General features: G+C 43.6%; 1 protein-coding gene across 1 annotated transcript in view; it reads left to right on the top strand.

Moving 5' to 3' along the window:
* LOC146063528 (nephrocystin-1-like) overlaps positions 1–18683 on the top strand; it is a 204840-nt gene that overhangs the window by 5393 nt on the left and 180764 nt on the right. Inside the window, exons 5-11 of the mRNA XM_083175967.1 lie at positions 1030–1157; positions 10070–10256; positions 11835–11936; positions 14688–14785; positions 16197–16248; positions 16344–16428; positions 17582–17676. Of these exons, the coding sequence (XP_083032093.1) occupies positions 1030–1157; positions 10070–10256; positions 11835–11936; positions 14688–14785; positions 16197–16248; positions 16344–16428; positions 17582–17676 (747 nt within the window). The remainder of the gene's footprint in view (positions 1–1029; positions 1158–10069; positions 10257–11834; positions 11937–14687; positions 14786–16196; positions 16249–16343; positions 16429–17581; positions 17677–18683) is intronic.

The following is an 18683-nucleotide window of genomic DNA, read 5'->3' as shown; positions in this document are numbered from 1 at the left end:
ATGGATAAAAGGTAGATTCATGCAATAACTTGACATGGCAATGGTCGACACGTAAAAAACATGACATGGACATGAGGGTTTTATTTGCTAATTTTTTTTCCATTCAGATAACTTTGTCATACTTTACCATTGTCAATTGGATACTTATATGTTAGTTGGGCGCCCACTATAGTTACTATGCTCATTCCCCCACTATCCATGTCAGCATGGAGTTGATTTTATATAGTGTGGCGAGCCACCAAGCCCGAAGCGTGGCGAGCGAACGCGGAAAACTAAGCAAATAGCTTAGTGGGCGCCCAACTTACATATAAGTACCCTCAATTGTAATTCACGTAGATAATAAAGTTTGCAGAGTGAAGCACCATGCCCAAACTATAGCGAGCAATGCATTACACTAATCAGTTCTTGACATAGACACCAAGAACTGAGAAAAACTCATGTCAACATTTTCCTGTGTTCACCATTTTCATGTCAACCTTTTGTCCATGTTGACTGTTTTTACAGTTCGACCTTTCACAGTCGACCATTGTCATTGCAACGTATTGCTTTTGTTGAGCTTTTGATGACCTAGACGCTGTTAACCTAGTGATCCAAACCCAAATTCAGGTTATACACTGCGTGTTGCCTTAATAATAAGTGTGGTTTAATGTGTCGAAGTTTAGAATGTCGCATGGTCACATTGTTGACATTTGATATGTTGACACTGACATAATGTCTACATGTATGTCATCAGTGAGAATATCAAATGTACTGTTTTATCCTAACCACAGCCTGATCCTAACCTTAGCACTAAACCTAAAAGGCCTTACAATAAGCCTTACACTAATCACAGCCTTACCCTCAACCCTATCACTCATATGTGAATAAAGTTGGCATTTTGAACTTGTGTAGACATTTTGGTCAAATATGTTGGCATGACAGAGTTTCCATTCTGAATGTCAGCATAGTAAATTCATGCCTTAATAACCAAATCTACTATTCCATAGTATAATAATGACATGTATTTTATTGTCTTGCTCTGTTTTTCAGACTGATGAACCAGCCCCTGTTGGAAATTATGACCAACGAAAAGAAGATGAAGATCGGAGATTGATGCAGCTGTCCAACCAGTTGCAAAATCTTGCAACAGCTTTAAAACAAGGAGATGGAGATCTGATGTAAGTTGTATAGGTGGACAGAGTAAACTGTCCAGCTGGTAACAGCCTGGGATTAGTAGTATCAGATCATGTATTTACATACTGTGCATCGCAGCACAGGGGAAGCCATTCCATCGCTGCTGAAGGACAAAGGCAGGAACTCTGGTAATGGTAAAGTAACCTGTTAATGCCATTTGGATGGACTGTACATAATTGGACGGACTGTACATAATGTTATCTGGATGACACTTATCTGTACAGTGGTGACAGGATTTTGTTGGTACTATACTGAATATAATGGGCATTCTGGTGGCATAGAATAGTGCACTTATAGCTTGCATTCTGCTGTGATTAGGTAGTGCGTATAGTGATAGGATAGTAATAGTAGGATTAGTATTATCTACAGAGATTATTTGCCAGGTGAGATTGAGTCATATGTTAATGCAGGTACTGTTGATGTATGGTACCAAATGCTGTACATTTCCCTCTTATTGGCAGACATTGCCAGACATACAATAGACATTGAGCTGCACATGATACTTGGGTCGAGGGGCGGAGCTACGGCAGCGCGGGAGTGAGGGAGCGTGAGATGGGAGCTCCCTGGATAAGATCCTGAGTGCTATTATGTCCCCGCTACCTGGAGTGCGAATGGCGGCATGAGAAAAGGGAAAAAGCCGGTACCATATATGTCCCCCTGTGAGCGGCAGTGAGGCGGATGTCCTGTCAGTCGGGCGCCGGGAGTTGAGCTGTGCTGCAGAGTGGTGACGTGCAGCTGTGACGTGGTGCGGCTGAGAGCGTGGTTAGCCCGCGGCTGGGAGACACGAGTCGGCGGCATTCTCTCTCAGCGTGAACGCTGTGGACGCTGAGTGTGAGCAACGGATCGCAAAAGGGGACCTGGCTGCTGGTGGGCTGCAGGGTGCAGCGGCTGGACCGGAGTAATCTGTGGCCGGAGAAGGTTGTAGCTGGTGCTCGAGTGGTGGAGGAGAAAGGAGACTGTGGAGAGGTTACTACGGACTGTGTTACAGAGGGGTGTGAGACGGTGTTTCTCTGCAGCGACAAGGGCCACACTGAAGAAGCAGGTGGCAGGTAAAAAAGAACTAAATAAGCAAGTTCACTACAGCGTCTGGAAAGTAAGACTATTTTTTTTTATCCTTCTATTCAATCTGTCCTTAACATATGGAAAGGGTTAAAGCAGGGTGGTAAATAGCTGCCCACAGGGACTACTGTGTGAGAGCTAAAGTGAGGGGTGAAAGCTCAAATCTACACAGTGATCCGAGGGTAAGGTGGTGGATCTCCCCCAATACCCTTCTGCTTTTTCCTCTCCCCGGCATAACTGTGTGCGGTACTACCCTCAAGTATAATATCAGCACATATTAAAAAAAAAAAAAACCCTGTGCCTGAGATCTACGGGACTTGTATTAAATACAGGCTGTCTCTGCTGTGTTCAAATTAAGACAGATTTAAGACGGCCCATACAGACCTCGACGTGCTGTGTTGACAACCCCTCTATACACCCAGCAGAGTGGTCCTTACACTACTAACGAGCCCACTTAAGTAGAATGGGGAAGACTGGTAATGCAACTGCGGCCGCCAGGCTTGAAAAATATGCAAGATCAAATGCTAATTCCACCCCAACACCGTCCACAACACCCGTGTCGACTCCTACTAAACCCTCGGCACCCCAGAGTAATCCAGAAATCACACTACAACAAGTCCTCGAAGCAATAAAAGGAAGCGAGCAGCGCCTAACTGATAAAATCTCAGATATTCAACTTGAGGTCAGCTCCCTCAGATCCGATATCAAAAACCTGAAAGAGCAGGTGCAGGAGACGGAAAATAGGATCTCAAAATTAGAGGATGGTAACCATGCCATTTCCACAAAAGTTGACTCTTTAATTACTCAAATGCGAGAAATGAAGGGTAAACTTTCTGATATGGAGGGCCGGCTCCGGAGGAGCAATGTAAGATTTGTGGGGTTTCCTGAACATTCGGAGGGGACTGACCCAGTGGGGTTTATCGAGAAGTGGATATGTGATAAATTTGGCAGGGAATCGTTTTCTAAAAATCTGGCGGTGGAAAGAGCCCACAGGGTTCCTTCTAGGCCATTGCCACCGGGTGTCCCACCAAGAACTCTTATCATAAAGGTGCTTAATTTCCAGGATAGAGATAAGATACTTCGGCTAGCCCGGGAAAAAGGCCAGTTAGAGCACAACGGAGCCAAAATATCCGTGTTCCCTGATTTCCCTTTGGAAATACAAAAAGAAAGAGCCAAATTTACAGAAGTAAAAAGCAGGCTGCGCCAGAATGGCTTAAAATACTCAATGATATATCCCTTCAAACTGAGAGTCGTCGCAGATGGGGAAACAGTCTTCTTCCAGTCCGCACAAGAAGCGGCTAGATGGATTGATAAATGGAAGCCAGGATCACGCCAATTGGCGGTGGACTAAATTAATAATGAACTGACGTCCAGGGAGCTCACCGTGCTATGGTGGTCTCTAAGTTCAATAGCCCTTGGGGGAAAGGGACGTATGGGTTGGGTTCAGGTATACCACTTGGGGGGTGGTGTATGGGGTGGGGGGTGGGGGGGTTAATGTTGTTTGTATATATGTTAAGTACTATCCGACCAATCATAGATAGGAGCTACCTAATACTGGGCCTAATGGCTAGAATGTATAAGATCAACCAGGAATTCAGAAATGGTGAATAGAAAAGTTATTAATTTTCTAACTTGGAATGTGCGGGGATTAAACGAAAAAGTCAAAAGATCACTAGTGCTAAAACAGTGTCAAAAATATGAGACCGATGTTGTATGTCTACAAGAGACCCACTTGTGTGGGGAGAGGTTGGGGGCGCTGAGACGGCCATGGATTGGGTGGTCCTTTCATGCGCCCTTCACCTCCTCATCACGAGGGGTCTCTATCTTGATTAAAAAAACAGTGTCATTTGAATGCATAGAAGTTAAAACAGATGATAGTGGCAGATATGTGTTTATGGAATGTATGATAAACTCGATCAAGTTTTGTATTATGGCACTATACATCCCCCCACCATTTTCGTTTGAGGTGCTAAGAAAGGCAGTTGATTTCATGGTCTCTAGACCCGATTGTAATATTGTGTGTTTAGGGGATTTTAATAGCGTTATGTATCCAGATAAAGACAGATGGAATAGGACCGGAAATGTAACATCAGCTAGACAACGTCTGGCAGAATTTGTCTCAGAAATGGGTTGGCAAGATGTCTGGCGTGACCGCTACCCTAATAAACGGGAATTTTCTTGTTACTCTGCCACCTATAACTCCTTTTCTAGGATTGACATCATCTTTACTTCCAAAAATTTGCTGAATAATATTGCCTCCATAGAGTATAAACCAAGGGGGATCTCGGACCATTCCCCAGTGTCAATGCAACTGGAATGGGACCAAGTGAAGGGCAGTTCATATTGGAAACTCCAGCCAGCCTGGTTGTCACAAATGGGAGAATTGGATAATATTGCAAAAGAGTGTGAGGTCTTTTTTGACCAAAATCTTCTATCTGCTAAATCTATATCGGTTTGGGATGCCTTTAAATCTTATCTCAGAGGATCCTTTATTAAAAGGATATCTGAGATTAAAAAGGAGGTCCAAACAAGGGCGCTAATATTAGAAGAAAGTATGATTGAGAAAGAAAAGGAGTATTTAAGTAAAAAAATAGATAGTGCCAAGGATGAGTGGATTAGGGCTCAGAAGGAGTGGGTGGAGTATTTGCAAAAAATGACGCAATGTAGCCTCCTGAAAAGGTCACACCATATATACTCTAACTTAGACAAAGCAGGGAAATATATGGCATATCTGGTCAAGGTTGACAGGTCCCCGAACCAAGTGTCCAAAATTAGGAACGAGAATGGAGAGATTGTGACCAAGATTGGTGACATATCAGAAGTGTTTGTTAAGCACTTCAAAGAAGTATACAAATCAAAATTAACTTTCGGGGAAAACGAGATCGAATCCTATATCCAAAAGATAGATATTCCAAAACTAGGTTCCGATGCTACTGACAACTTAGACTTGCCCATTACAGTGGAAGAAGTAATACAAGCAGTTAGATCCATCTCACCGGGAAAGGCTCCAGGAACGGACGGCCTACCCTGTGAGGTGTATAAACAAATGATTGATACTTTGGCACCGCGCCTCCTTTATTTCTTCCAAAGAATGGAGGAAGAGGGAAGTTTCGCCAACTCGATGAAGGAAGCTGTAATTACAGTTATCCCAAAAGAAGGCAAAGACCCGATTGTAGTAGATTCATACCGCCCCATATCGCTGATAAATTCGGATGCCAAGATATTTGCCAAAATTCTAGCAAACAGGCTGGATAAGGTAATTGGGACCATCGTGCACCCGGACCAATCCGGATTTATGCGAGGGAAAGCTACCTCAATTAACCTGAGAAAGGTTTATACCTATCTCCAGACTAAGGAATTTATAGGGGAGGAAGCGGCGATCGTTTCACTAGATGCCAATAAGGCCTTTGATTCGGTCGAATGGCCTTACTTGTATGCAACCTTGAAAGCATTTGGGTTTGGGTCTAGGTTCATTAATTGGGTTGGCCTAATGTATCAGGACCCCACCGCGAGGGTTGGTGTCAGTGGGCACGTCTCAGAGCCATTTGTGTTATCACGGGGCACGAGACAGGGATGTCCCCTCTCGCCGATGCTATTTGCATTGGCGATAGAGCCATTGGCGTGCCTGCTGAGGACAATCCTCGCGGTGGGGGATGGGAGTAAGAACCACGGCAACTATAATATGGTGTCACTGTACGCCGATGATTTATTAGTGGGGGTAACAGATTGGGCTAGGGATCTCCCAAAAATAATTAGTACAATTCAGAATTTTGGACAATATTCAGGCCTAACAATTAATTGGAATAAGTCACACTTGATGTTAACTGGGCACGACAGTGGGCGTGAGAATGAGATTAATATTCCAATCCCAGTTACCAATAAATTCAAATATCTTGGCATCTACCTATCAGTAGATTATAAAAACTATATTAGAGATAATCTAGACCCATTAATTAAAGAAATTCAAAGTAGATGCAGGTGTTGGCTTAGACTACCTCTGACTATATTAGGTCGAATAAATCTAATAAAAATGGTAATATTGCCAAAGCTCCTATACATTCTCTTGCAGTCTCCCATCTATATTAAAGATGATATATTTCGGAAGATTAATAGTATTTTGACGTCCTTTATCTGGCGTAATAAACGGCCAAGAATTAAATTAGATAATATGGTTCGGGATAGAGAACACGGGGGACTGGCTATGCCAAACTGTAAGTATTACTATTTGGCGGCCCAGTTATCACATCTATACCTGTGGATTAAAGAGAAGGAAGGGCTACAAGAATTAAATGATCTGGTAGAGGCAGTGGCACCGGGATCTACTCCTATACAAGTATTATTAAATAAGAATGTGGGGAATAAAGTCCCAGGCATTCTAATGCAGGCGTGTAAAATCTGGAAGCTAGTCAATAAGATCACAGGGGCAACGGGTGAGGACCCAGAAACATGCTTATTTTCAATTAAAGCATTGGAAGGCCTGAGGGTTGACCAAGGGAGTAAAATATGGAGACAGTACGGAATCTATAATCTTGGCCATATATACGAGAATTGTGTAATAAAAACCTTTTCACAGTTGCAGAGTGAATTTCAACTGCCTAAGAACATGTTCTATAGGTACCTGCAAATTAAAAGTGCCCTTGGTCAATATTTCAGGTCAGGTCGTATAGAAATTAGTGACTCACCGATTAAAAAGTGTATTAATAAAATGACTGCGGAGAAACGGGTATCAAAATGGTATAAATTCCTGATGGAAAATAGTTATGGGGATGCTCTTCCCGAATTAAGAGCAAAATGGGAAAAGGATTTCCATGAAGCCAATATCGATGATGAGGGATGGGGAAAAGCGTTATCTTCATCAGTGGGGGCTACTAATTCAATAAGAGTCCAACAGACACAAATAAATATCTTCTACCGGACATATATAACCCCGGTAATTTTGAGCAAGTTCTCAGAGGATAACTCTGATAAATGCCCAAAATGCGGGGAAGCAGGCTGTAATTTCCGCCATTTGATATGGCAATGCCCGCAGGTCATGAGTTTTTGGCAAAGAATCTCAGACACTTTGATAGAGATTGGTATACCTCGGTCCTCCATTCAGCCATTAAACTGTATTTTGGGTACTTGGCCAACCAACAAGATGCCATATGAATTTAGGCAACTTGCAGTTAACCTATGTGCTCTGGCGAAAATGACCATAGCGAGATCATGGATGGATAAGAAAGGGCCGGGTTACAAGGAATGGGTGAACTTGGTTGAGGCCACAGTTGAACATGAGAAGTATGTCCATGTGAGTAGAGGAACGGTGGAAAAATTCTATAAGATCTGGAGTGGTTGGTTAAATAGAAGAACTGGTATTGGGTAGCACTACTAAAGAATAAATGGATTCAGATATAAATATAATATTTTTTTTATTATTTAATAGAAATGTAATCTTTTGAAGATAGGGATGTGGACATTAGAGTAATGGAAGCAGGATATGTTGTGGTTATAATACACGGTGGTACAGAATTTCAAGGCCACTTACACAATGATAATTATATTTTCACATATTATTTTTTATTGAGTTTTTCCTTTTTAATCTAATTATTAATTTTATTATATTTATGCACTAAGCACTTTACCATTAATGAGTTTGAATATAAAATAGAATGAAAAGTGAAATAGTAAAAATTTAAGATATAAATCATAGAATATGGGTTCACGGATTAGTAATATTCACTAAAGAGTATAACAATACTGGGTAGTAATAACAAAAAATCACAGAATAAGTAATAGTATTAGATAGGAACACTTAATTGATAAAGAAAATCAAAGTATACTAACCACGTTGAAGTAAGATAATTTCTGGTCTAGTTGGGCAATGAATAAAATTGTATATATAGTACTGTACGGGGTCGCTCTGAGAGTTGGCAGTGGGTAGTGATGTTAGTAATGAGATTGAGTCGGATGGTAGTATAATTGTCTGTATTTTGTGCTTATATGTATGTATGTTTTGCTATTGTTTTTTTTTTTTTTTTTTTTTACTTTTTTTTTTCTGTTATGTATATGTATGTACCGAAAAAATTTATATAATAAAGAGTATATTTAAAAAAAAAGACATTGAGCTGCACCTTTAACTGTAGGGATTAATTTTAAAAATATATCACAAACGACATGATAGAACTTGGCGGCTGGTGCATCGTAGCGTTTCTTAAGCAGATGGAGACTCAGCTGCTCACAGATATGAGTCACATATAATATTGATTGGTGAGGTCCCATGAAGCAGTTTTTTCGGTACTTGTGTAGTTTCATGGTGGCAGTTACGTAGTCAGCGTAGTGTCCCTGTCAGAATCAGCGCAGTGTTCCCACGGCCAGCATAGTCAGCTTGTGTCTACTACTGTGTGTACATTCGCGCCTAACCGGAGCTCATGCAGTCAGTAGTCAGTCAGCGTTACGCAGTTAGGATAGTCAGTCAGCGTTGTGTCAGCGCTTATTACATTGTATGGGAACCTGACTAAAATGACAGGTGTGAATATGTTTGAGAAAACCCCCACTATCCACGTCAGCCCGAAGCGTGGTGAGCGTAGCTAACCCCGCAAGGGGACGTGGCACGCGTCCTCCCGACCTGTTCATACCTCCACTATCCACGTCGGCATGGAGTTGATTTTACAAAGTGTGGCGAGCGCAGCGTGAAGAGCGGACGTGTAAAATAAGCCTGAAGCGCGGCGAGCCACACGAGCGGATGCAGATTACTTGACATGTATTCTGCGTCCCCTTGAGGGGCTCGCCACGCTTTGGGCTCATTTTATGCGTCCCCTCGTGGGGCTCGCTGTGCTCGCCACGCTTCAGGCTCAGTGCAATCGCCACACTTTATAAAATTAACTCCATGCCGATGTGGATAGTGGGTATATGAGCAGGTAGGGAGGGAACAGGTCGCGGGGCTCGCTACGCTCGCCACACTTCCGGCTGATGTGGATAGTGACGCACTTGCGCACCGCACCCCCCCCCTTTGAGCACGAGACACATGCGCTACCGAACCCCTAACCCTGACCGCCTCCCTGAAGCGGACACGGGCAAGGTTACCGCACCCTGCCGCACGAATCACTGAGACGCACAAGCGTATGAGATGCTCGTGTGTCTCAGGCAGATGGGGATCTGGCAGTTACCGGCGCTGTGTGAGAGGCGCTCACTAGGCTTGCCTGGGACACCAGGGACAGAGCTGCAGCTTGCGGGGGAAGTACGGTGACTATGCTGCCTGATGGGGACACTACGCTGACTACGCAGGGCTGCCGCTGGGACACTACGCTAACTACGCTAGGCTGCAGTTGGGCTACGCTGACAGAGTAGCGTAGCCTGCTGCCATTAGACTACACAAGTACCGTTTTTTTCATATTTGATTGTTCAATTTTTGTGACTAAGATGCATATTTGTGAGAAAAAGACACTTGACGTAAGCTGAGTCACACAGGACCTGGAACAACCAGAGGCTGTTTGATGCAGCTGCGGAAATAGTATGATGGGTGTTCAATGCAAAACAGTGTCCTGTGTCAGTGGGTGAACTTGTGGGTGGTGAGCCCAGGTGCAAAAGTATCATTTGGGCCCTCCTCCTCCACTACAACCCATGTTCACAATATGCAACACGACAGGTGGATGCAGAGTGTGCCAGGGGAACGCAGAGTGTGACAAGGAAAAACATTGACAGGAAGAGGGTTACAGAGGCCAGCACTCTAGTCCTCAGGGGCCCCGGTGCACGGCACCTGTTGCACCAATGGTAGTTCTGCCTCTGCCTTGTGTTATAGTACAGGTACATGCGGAGTGAATGTACTGTGTTTGTTTTATCCTGCTTGTGATTATTTAAGAGGAGCAACTGGGAATGAAGATGAAAGTGAAGAAGATGACGAGGAAGATGAGGAAGAAGATCAGGAGGATGAAAATGAAGACGAAGAAGAGGAGGAAGACGAGGAAGATGAACTCAATCAAACTGCTAAAGATTTTATTACTCTGGGGGATTTCCGAGCACAGCAGAAGGAGGACTTAACATTTAAGGTAAATGCAGGATATTCCTTGGAATAGTTTTGAAGTTGGCAGGTTTGTTGTATTGCTATAACTAGTACCCGCTCCTCTCCCATTTACATCTCTGACCTTATCTCCCTTTACACTCCCATCCGTTCTCTTTGCATGCCACCTCTCCTACCCAAGTGGTTACTTCCTCCCACTTCTGCCTCCAAGATTTTTCATATGCTGCTCCCTATCTCAGGAATTCTGCTCTCTCCCTATCAGACTCTCCACCTCTCTACAAAACTTAAAATGTGCTCTCAAGACCCACTTCTACACCAAACCCAGCCAACTCTCATTATAACCCATTGTTACATGCTCACTGTCTACCCCATCTGTGACACCCCTGTCTGTCTGCTTCATCCCTTTAGTGTGTAAGTTCTGAGCAGGGTCCTTTCCCCTCATGTGCCCTTCCTTACTTCCTTTGACAGCATCTACGCCAGGGGTGGGCAATAAGCGGCCCTCCAGCTGTTGATAAACTACACATCCCAGCATGCCTTGCCTTGCTGGGATGTGTAGTTCATCAACAGCTGAATGCAATAGCCATAAGTATTAATGATAAATGAAGTAAATGTAGGGTAAATGTATGAAAGGTTTGATGCTGATTGAGTTTAAAATCATTTTTTAATGAATCAATATCGACGTCGAGATTCAGGGGTTAAATCATATGTGTAATAACAGACATTGTTTCACATTGTTTTAAAAACCAATGTCGAAAACCGCCTGTTAGTAATACCCCTTTTATATCAAACTGCCCCGTCACACCAGGGATTTTGTAGAAAACTCAAACATGGCTGCGACCTGGCTGAGGTCCCAGACTGGCGGCACGACTCGGCTTATTACCAGGTTGGCGACATCACTGCTGACGTGACTAACGCCAGTGTTAGAAGAGGAGATCATGTCCTAGTGCCGGCTCTTCCTATGCTGTAAAAAGGTCCCGGTCGGATCAGCTTACATGTGCACACTGAGCCTTTGCTGGGTCATTCACGGGAATAACTGTGCTCGCTAGCAGGGTTGAATAACCAGGTTACTGAACCCACTGACATAATTTCAGGGTTCACATACAGTAACACTGGAAAAGGGTACTTAAAGTGCACTTTAGACCCTGAACCATGACGTCATTATTGATCGATCTTCAGTAATTTTACCCACTCTTTAGTCATATAATTAATGTGTAGTAGCAAACAAAAAATATGTTTTAAAAAAAAGTATGGAGCTATTTTTTGACTATATTTTTCTGATCATACTCCGGTTGTAACATTATTATTTTATATTTAAGTTCTTACCCATATACCCCTAAAACCCTAAACACCCTAAAATAAAGACTTATTTAAAGTCTCATCATTATATAAAAGGGTTATATCACATACACAGATATCCTCACCTGTGCGATTGGAAAAAAGCCTTTTTTTTGTGTACCCCTAAAACCTCCATTGTTATCCCCGTACCATTGTTATTTATTATTATTTTTGTTTTTTATATTTTTAAGATTATGCCAATTATTACATTAAAGCATTTATACAACTTTTTCCCAAAAAATATTAATATTAATGTTTTGTGTTCATGTAGAAAGGAGAAGTCCTGCAGATTCTGGATAAGAAATCTGATGGCTGGTGGTTGGCTCAAAACGCCAAAGGAACTAGGGGCCTGGTCCCAAAGACGTATTTGCAGGTAAGTTCAATGGAAAATTCCTTGGGAGTTCTGTCTAGGAGTACAGCTCACACCAGTACATTTCGTGAGACACTTATATAATATGTTCCGTGCTTGTAGACTAGTGGAAGTGCATGGTCATAAGCAATTATGACTTTATATTTGCTATGTCTTACAAATACAGTGATCAATCTGTTTAGTTGTAATGTTTTGTCTGTTATAATCTACATATCATGATTTGTGTGTTTTCATTGTTAATAGTAATATAGACATGACATATAGCCGAAACAGAAAACCATTCACTGCGCTGGTGGGTTGATGTATAGAATTCTAAATAGTTTTAAATATGTATTACTTTATAGATTAATAATTAGATATAATAAAAAACATAGCAACAGAAAAAAGATATATGAAAATATATCTCTGAACAATAAGTAGTAATATAAACTAACTATTTTAGAGAAGATTAACGTCCACCGTTAAGCAAATAAACTTATCTGGCATTCCAGCAGTAAATAAGTGCAGTTAGCCGTTTTAAGATATAGGTATAATAATTCACTTTGTATATTAGGGGGGTATGCACTCACTAGTATGAGTCTGGTGTGAAGCTGTGGGTCTCCCAGGAGGGAGACCACCCTCCAAAACGAGGAGGGAGGGAGACCTGCGCTAGAAATGTATTGAATGGTACAAAGTTTGTCTAATATCAGTGTATCGCCATATTTCTAAAGGATGATAGAGCAATTAGTAGGTGAAAAGATATTTATTTATTTGTTTTACACACTATAAATCTATGTCACAATGCTAATTTATGTGTGCAGTGAACAAGGTAAAATATCAGGGGGAGGGTGAGGGATGGTGGATAAGAGGGCTGTACAAATGGCTGTGCAATGTACAGTCCCCAGTTGGTCTGTGTGTGATTGGGGGTAATATAGTCAGTTCGCCTTGGTGGTGGTATAGGCGGTCTGCGTGTTCAGACACAGTCACTGGATGGAGAAAAGGGCACAGTGTGGTGGTGTGGGGGCTGTCTTCCCATCCCCTCCGCAGTGCATCTCTTACCTCAGCGCTGTCGACCTTCCTGCATGTCGACCGTAACTTATGTCGACCTAATTGTGTCGACATAATGCTTGTCGACCATAATGCTGGTGAACTAATGATCCATACCCGTTTGGTACTCCCAGCACCACACGTGTGTTAAATACACAGTAGTGCCCCCAGTTCACAGATAGTAAATAAGGGTCCATGAACGACGGCCCCAGTTGCATTGTTGTTAATCCGGCTCTGTGGAGAGTACATTAGCAAACAGGGTTCAGTATTCTCAGACTGGAGACACTATATTCTGCCCTGGTGATATAGCTTTCTGTAACATATGTAGAGCACTGGTTGGTCAAGTACTTCCGTCATCTAACCCACCACTCACTCACCTCTGTAGAAGATTGCATCTCATATTGGAGGCAATGGTTAACTCATGGCCGGTCACATTCATGGCCTGGAGCCCAGAGCTGTCACAGGTTACATCTATGGTGTCGAAAACAGTTCTCATTGTGGAATTGGCGAAGAACCTGGATGATGAGATTGGTGAATGACATTCAGTGGCAGAGGAAGGCCTGCCTGGAAAAATATCTAAGGCAGCCCTACTGTTCCTTATTTATTTACTTCATAAGCTTGATACAGATGTATCCTCATACACCTAGCTTTAATATATATTAAGAACCATGTCTTTATAAGTACCAACTTGATTTGTGTACGGGCACAGTCATAGTGGAATAGGAAAGGGCCGCTAAGCGGGTGTCTAGCGTGCGGTGGTGTGGGGCAGGAGGCATAGCGCAGGGACAATATTTTGTACTGCGCACCTGCCTCCTGCCTAATTTATGAACGGTCAGCATCGCAGACTGTTCCGCTGCCTGCAGCTATCGACTTCGACAGCTGCAGGTGGCGATGCCCTATGCCCACAGCAGGGACAGCGCTGTCCCTGCTGCTGGCACTGAGCTGCGCTGGGGATCTCGCGAGAGTAGCGAGATCCCACGCATGCGCAGTGAGTCGGCCGGGGGAAGGGAGACAGCGCATCAGTATTAACTGATGCGCAGTCTCCAGGAGGGGACATCCCCGGAGGGGGGAGTTAGCGCTCCCCCACTTCTGTAGACAATATGTTGATATATCTTGTCATGTCTCCTCTCCTGCTTCGCCTCGCTAATGAGGCGAAGCAGGAACTGTTATAGCGGTGCGTAAATCTACCCCTTAGACTTTCCCAGCTGACTGCCAAACAGAGAATCGTTATTCACCACTACACACAGTTTCCACTGCTTTACAGTGCAGTGTCGGTTTGCTGTACACCATTACATGTGATGCCTAGCATTGGACTTGGTGATGTAAAGCTTACATACAGCTGCTCGGACCTGGAAGCCCATTCCATTAAGCTCACACTGCACAGTTTTGTACTTACATTAAAGGCTGCGGAAGTTTGCAACTCTTCAACTATGGAATCAGCAGTGGTGGCGAATTTTACACACCATGCATCTTGGCAGTCGCTGTCCCCGCTCTGTGATTTTACGTGGTCTTCCACGTCTTGGCTGAGGTGCTGATCTTAAATGCTTCCACTTTCTAATAATATTGCTTACAGTTACTGTGGAATATCCAGCAGGGATGAAATATCACAGACCATCTTATCACCTCTGTACAGATGTGTCATCCAGATAACATTATGTACAGTCCGTCCGATTCCGTACATAGATCATTTGGTACAAGAAATCTAATTGCCTTTCTTGTGATTGACAGGTGTACACAGGGGGGAACCAGAGTCCGCATCCCAGTGAGGAAGAAACTGAGGATGAGGAAGAAGCTGCAGCAGAGGATAATACTGTCAGAAAGGAGAGGTAATGGAAGTGTTGTAGTTACTTTTTATTGTTGGATACCTGTCTTTATACTTTGAAAAACCTGTAGCAGCATAAAACTTTATTTAAAATGCCATGATACAGTATTATGTACATATGTAATATGCAACTATCTGATTGCCTCAAGAGAACACACACCTGGTTTGGCCAAGAGAACATGTGCAGTATATTAGGGTGTTTTATTGCTGGAAAATGAGTTATTGGCGTTGCAAGTATTTTTCCTGTATTATACAAACGTGTATGTAAACACTTATTAGTACCCACAAGTGCTGTAAACACTATTATTTGCTAAAATACACTTGCTGCCTATCAGTTTTCCTTTTGTTGAAAAAAGTCAACCATCCGCCACCTTTTACCAGCCACGAATACTTTCTTATGACCACTTATTGACTATACTTGTCTTCTACACAGTTCTTGACACTTGTTTGGGGGTTCAGCATGATATTGAATTATGTAGGCTATTTTTTTGGGCCATATACAGATAATTTAATGTAATACTTCATATAATGAACTTGTGGCTTATTAAATCTATTCCCTAGTGTAGTGAATCCAAAACTGTGTGCCCTGGCTCCCTGGGGTGCCTCAGGACACTTGCAGGCAGGGCTGGCGCCACCACTAGGCAGCCTTGGGCACCCGGCATGCCCCCCCCCCCCGGAGCGTCACGGTGCCGCATCGCTTCACCCCAGCAAGCCCCCCCCGGATCGTCGCGGCGGCCAGCACCGCATCGCAAAGGCACTGCCCCCCTTGGATCCAATTATTTATGGATAAAACCAGTGCTGGTGGCTGCCAATCATAAAATATGAGTACAAGCAGAAGCCAATCCTGCTCTTTAACACATAACTGAAGCTAAGAAGCACATATAAACACAATGTACTTAATTTTATATATATTTTTTGGGGTCTAGGGGGGTCGTGGAAAAATTCTGATACTCTAGGGTGCCGTGATTCTAAAAAGGTTGGGAACCAGTGCCCTTGTGTGATATATTAGAAACGTAGATGTCACCTCTGCATTGTGGCTTGTTGACTTATCATCTATATATGAGTCTTCAAAACACTGCCATCTGCTTGCAGAGAGTGAAACTACATCTCTTTCTCATACATGCACAAACACAGAAGATAGCAGACTAGCTTTCGAAGCTTTTGCTTGGAGGAGGCTTACTAGTACCTATATATGCTCATAGAACTCTTCAGTCACTTCTAATATTGTGTATTTTTAAAGTACCGGGATCATTATCACATATTTAAGCATCAACATACATTGGGTATTCTATTATAATTTAGGAGTAATACCATTAATCATGTTCTGTCTCCCTTTTAACTAATATGCTCTCTTCTCAATGCATGTTTGGATGTCATAGTAGTTTTTTGTTTTTCACATTTTGTGTTAATATTAGACCTGCTGAGGACACAATCTCCCAGTTGAGTTCTTCGAAGAAGATCCAAGAGGTAAGTAAAATGTAGTGTTATTAGCAGCTGAATTAGCAGTTGCATCCATGTATTATAGGTGTACAGATTCTGTACATTTTTGTTTTACCCTTCAGATGAGTACCACTGACGCACTGACTACTATGGGCACAATTCCTGCTGGGTTCCGGGCATCAACTCTTGCACAGCTTTTGGAAAAAGGTAGGAATGGTACAGTGATACTCTGCTTATTACATGATGCTTGCGGGTTCCTTTATGCAATTTGTAAACACCCAGCACTGGTCTGTTCATCCTACTGACAGATTGGTTGACCTGAAGTTAAATTATACCAATATTTGAAACCTGATATCTGGTATTCGGCAGCCGGATACACACTTGTCTCTGTGTACCTGTGCACAATGAGTACTGTACTGTATTGCAATATTATCCAAATGTTGGAAAATGCATTTGGAAGATAACGGCTATCAACCTGTGTGCGCTGACATCAGTGACAGTGGCGTAACTATAGCTCTGCAGCCCCCGCGGTGGCGGGGGGGCGCAGAGAAATTGGGGGCGCCGCCGGGGGGGCTGCGGGGCTATAGTTACCCGCAGTCTGCGTCTCACCCGGCTCTCTGTCGGGACCTTCCTGACGTCACGGTCCCGGCCGGCTCCTGCTGCAATGAAAACTGACAATTAGAAAATGGGTGCCCCCATACTGCAGACAGTTTTCTGTCTGCAGTATGGGGGCAGCCATTTTCTAAGAGTCCGTTTTCATTGTAGCAGCAGGAGCCGGCCGGGACCGTGACGTCAGGAAGGTCCCGACAGAGAGCCGGGCGAGACGCAGACCGCGGGTAAGAATGGGGGGGCAGGTTAGGTGCGGCGGGGGTTACGCCCCTGATCAGTGATGCCCAAAGTGGTCAGTGAATTGCTAAACGGGACTTGTAACAATGTTTATGAATGTCTCAGAAGTAAATTAGTGTCTTAAAGGGGCAATTTAACTTGTGACAGTACTGTGGGATCACTTGGATTGGATATTGGTTCAGCTGATGATTTTCATCTGCATGTGTGTGTGTAAGAACAGTTCAGAGAGGCCTGGTTCAGGACATCTACACATGGGCCCAGGACTGGACTACCCTTCTGGCACTTCTGGTAAATAAGAAGGGCTTATGAGCCAGTCTGGCCAAAAAGCCTGGCCAAGCAGCTGTGCTTGGATGCACAGTATATAGGGAGACATTGGCTGGCTGAGCAGTTCCGCCTCCCAGCACCCTGTTTGTCTGCCAGACATACAGCCAAGAAGGGGACATGCTGGGAAGCCAGGCCCCTGTGACTCCTGACCAGACCCCTTTGACAACATATATTACCATTATTTACCCAGGAGATCAACACAGAGGAAGCAGATACCTCCAACCTGAACTTACCACATCACAGCTGGCTTTCAAGGACCTGTTATGGGACTCAGAGAGAAGCGGTGTAAGTTGTGCTTTATTACAATATGTGGCAATTGTGTGAGGGGCGCAAGAGGTGAATTACTGGCGGGAGGAGGGAGGTGATGACCTTGTCTCTGCTGCCCATAATATTGGTACATTACTTACTTTAGGGGTTTATGTACTAAAGGGGCCTACACACACAAGGAAATTTTGCTTGAGCGTTCTGAGCAATCCTAGTTCACTCAGAACATTCAGAAATGTGTGTGGGGGCTGCCATTGGTGATCTTTTAAACTATACATAAGGATGCAGCTAATAATTCTGCTTTCAGACCGCAAAACTGGCTTTGACCAGGTATTTTAAAACGTTTCTAAAAACGAGTCTGCCAGCTAAAACCCCTTTCACACCGCATCTCTTTAAATGGTATTTCAGTGCAGTTTTTGTCCTTAAACGGTATTTCAATGCAGTTTTTGTTCCTTCACAACACTGAACCCGTTTTAACCCATAGAAAACAGTGGATGAAAAAAAAACGGGTCTGAAACGGGTAGCAATACCAGTTCAATAGAACCGGTAAATTCACTCTGCACCTTTCAGACTGCACAAATTACCGTTTTAAAACGGTAAAAAAACAGCTAACATAACGGGTAAAAAGTGCGGTCTGAAAGGGGTATGAGGTGCTTTAGTGCTATCACTAGTGTAACATACCTCCTAACTTTCAGTCAGTAGGAGGAGGGACGATCACATACGCGCCGGAAAGTTTTTGCCGCTGTGGGGCATGATTAGACGCTGTGCGCATGCGCACAGCATCTATTCAAGGGCGACAGTGGGGACTCCCAACTGCCCCCCCCCCCCGCTGTGGGATGCAGGAACGTCCCCAAAAACATTCCCGTTGTAAGCGGGACAGGTGGGAGGTATGGTATAATAAATACAACAGAAATTGACCCTAGGTCACACTGGAGCGCAAAAAGGGAGGGAGTATGCAACTCTTCTATGTGATCTTTTGGATTTATACTGAATATTGCTGCTGCCCCTCCAATGAAGGGTGTGAACCT

This window comes from Crinia signifera, chromosome 3, assembly GCF_055691185.1.
Source record: "Crinia signifera chromosome 3, ASM5569118v1, whole genome shotgun sequence".
Classification (NCBI taxonomy): Eukaryota; Metazoa; Chordata; class Amphibia; order Anura; family Myobatrachidae; genus Crinia; species Crinia signifera.
This window is presented reverse-complemented; position numbering and strand designations above follow the sequence as displayed.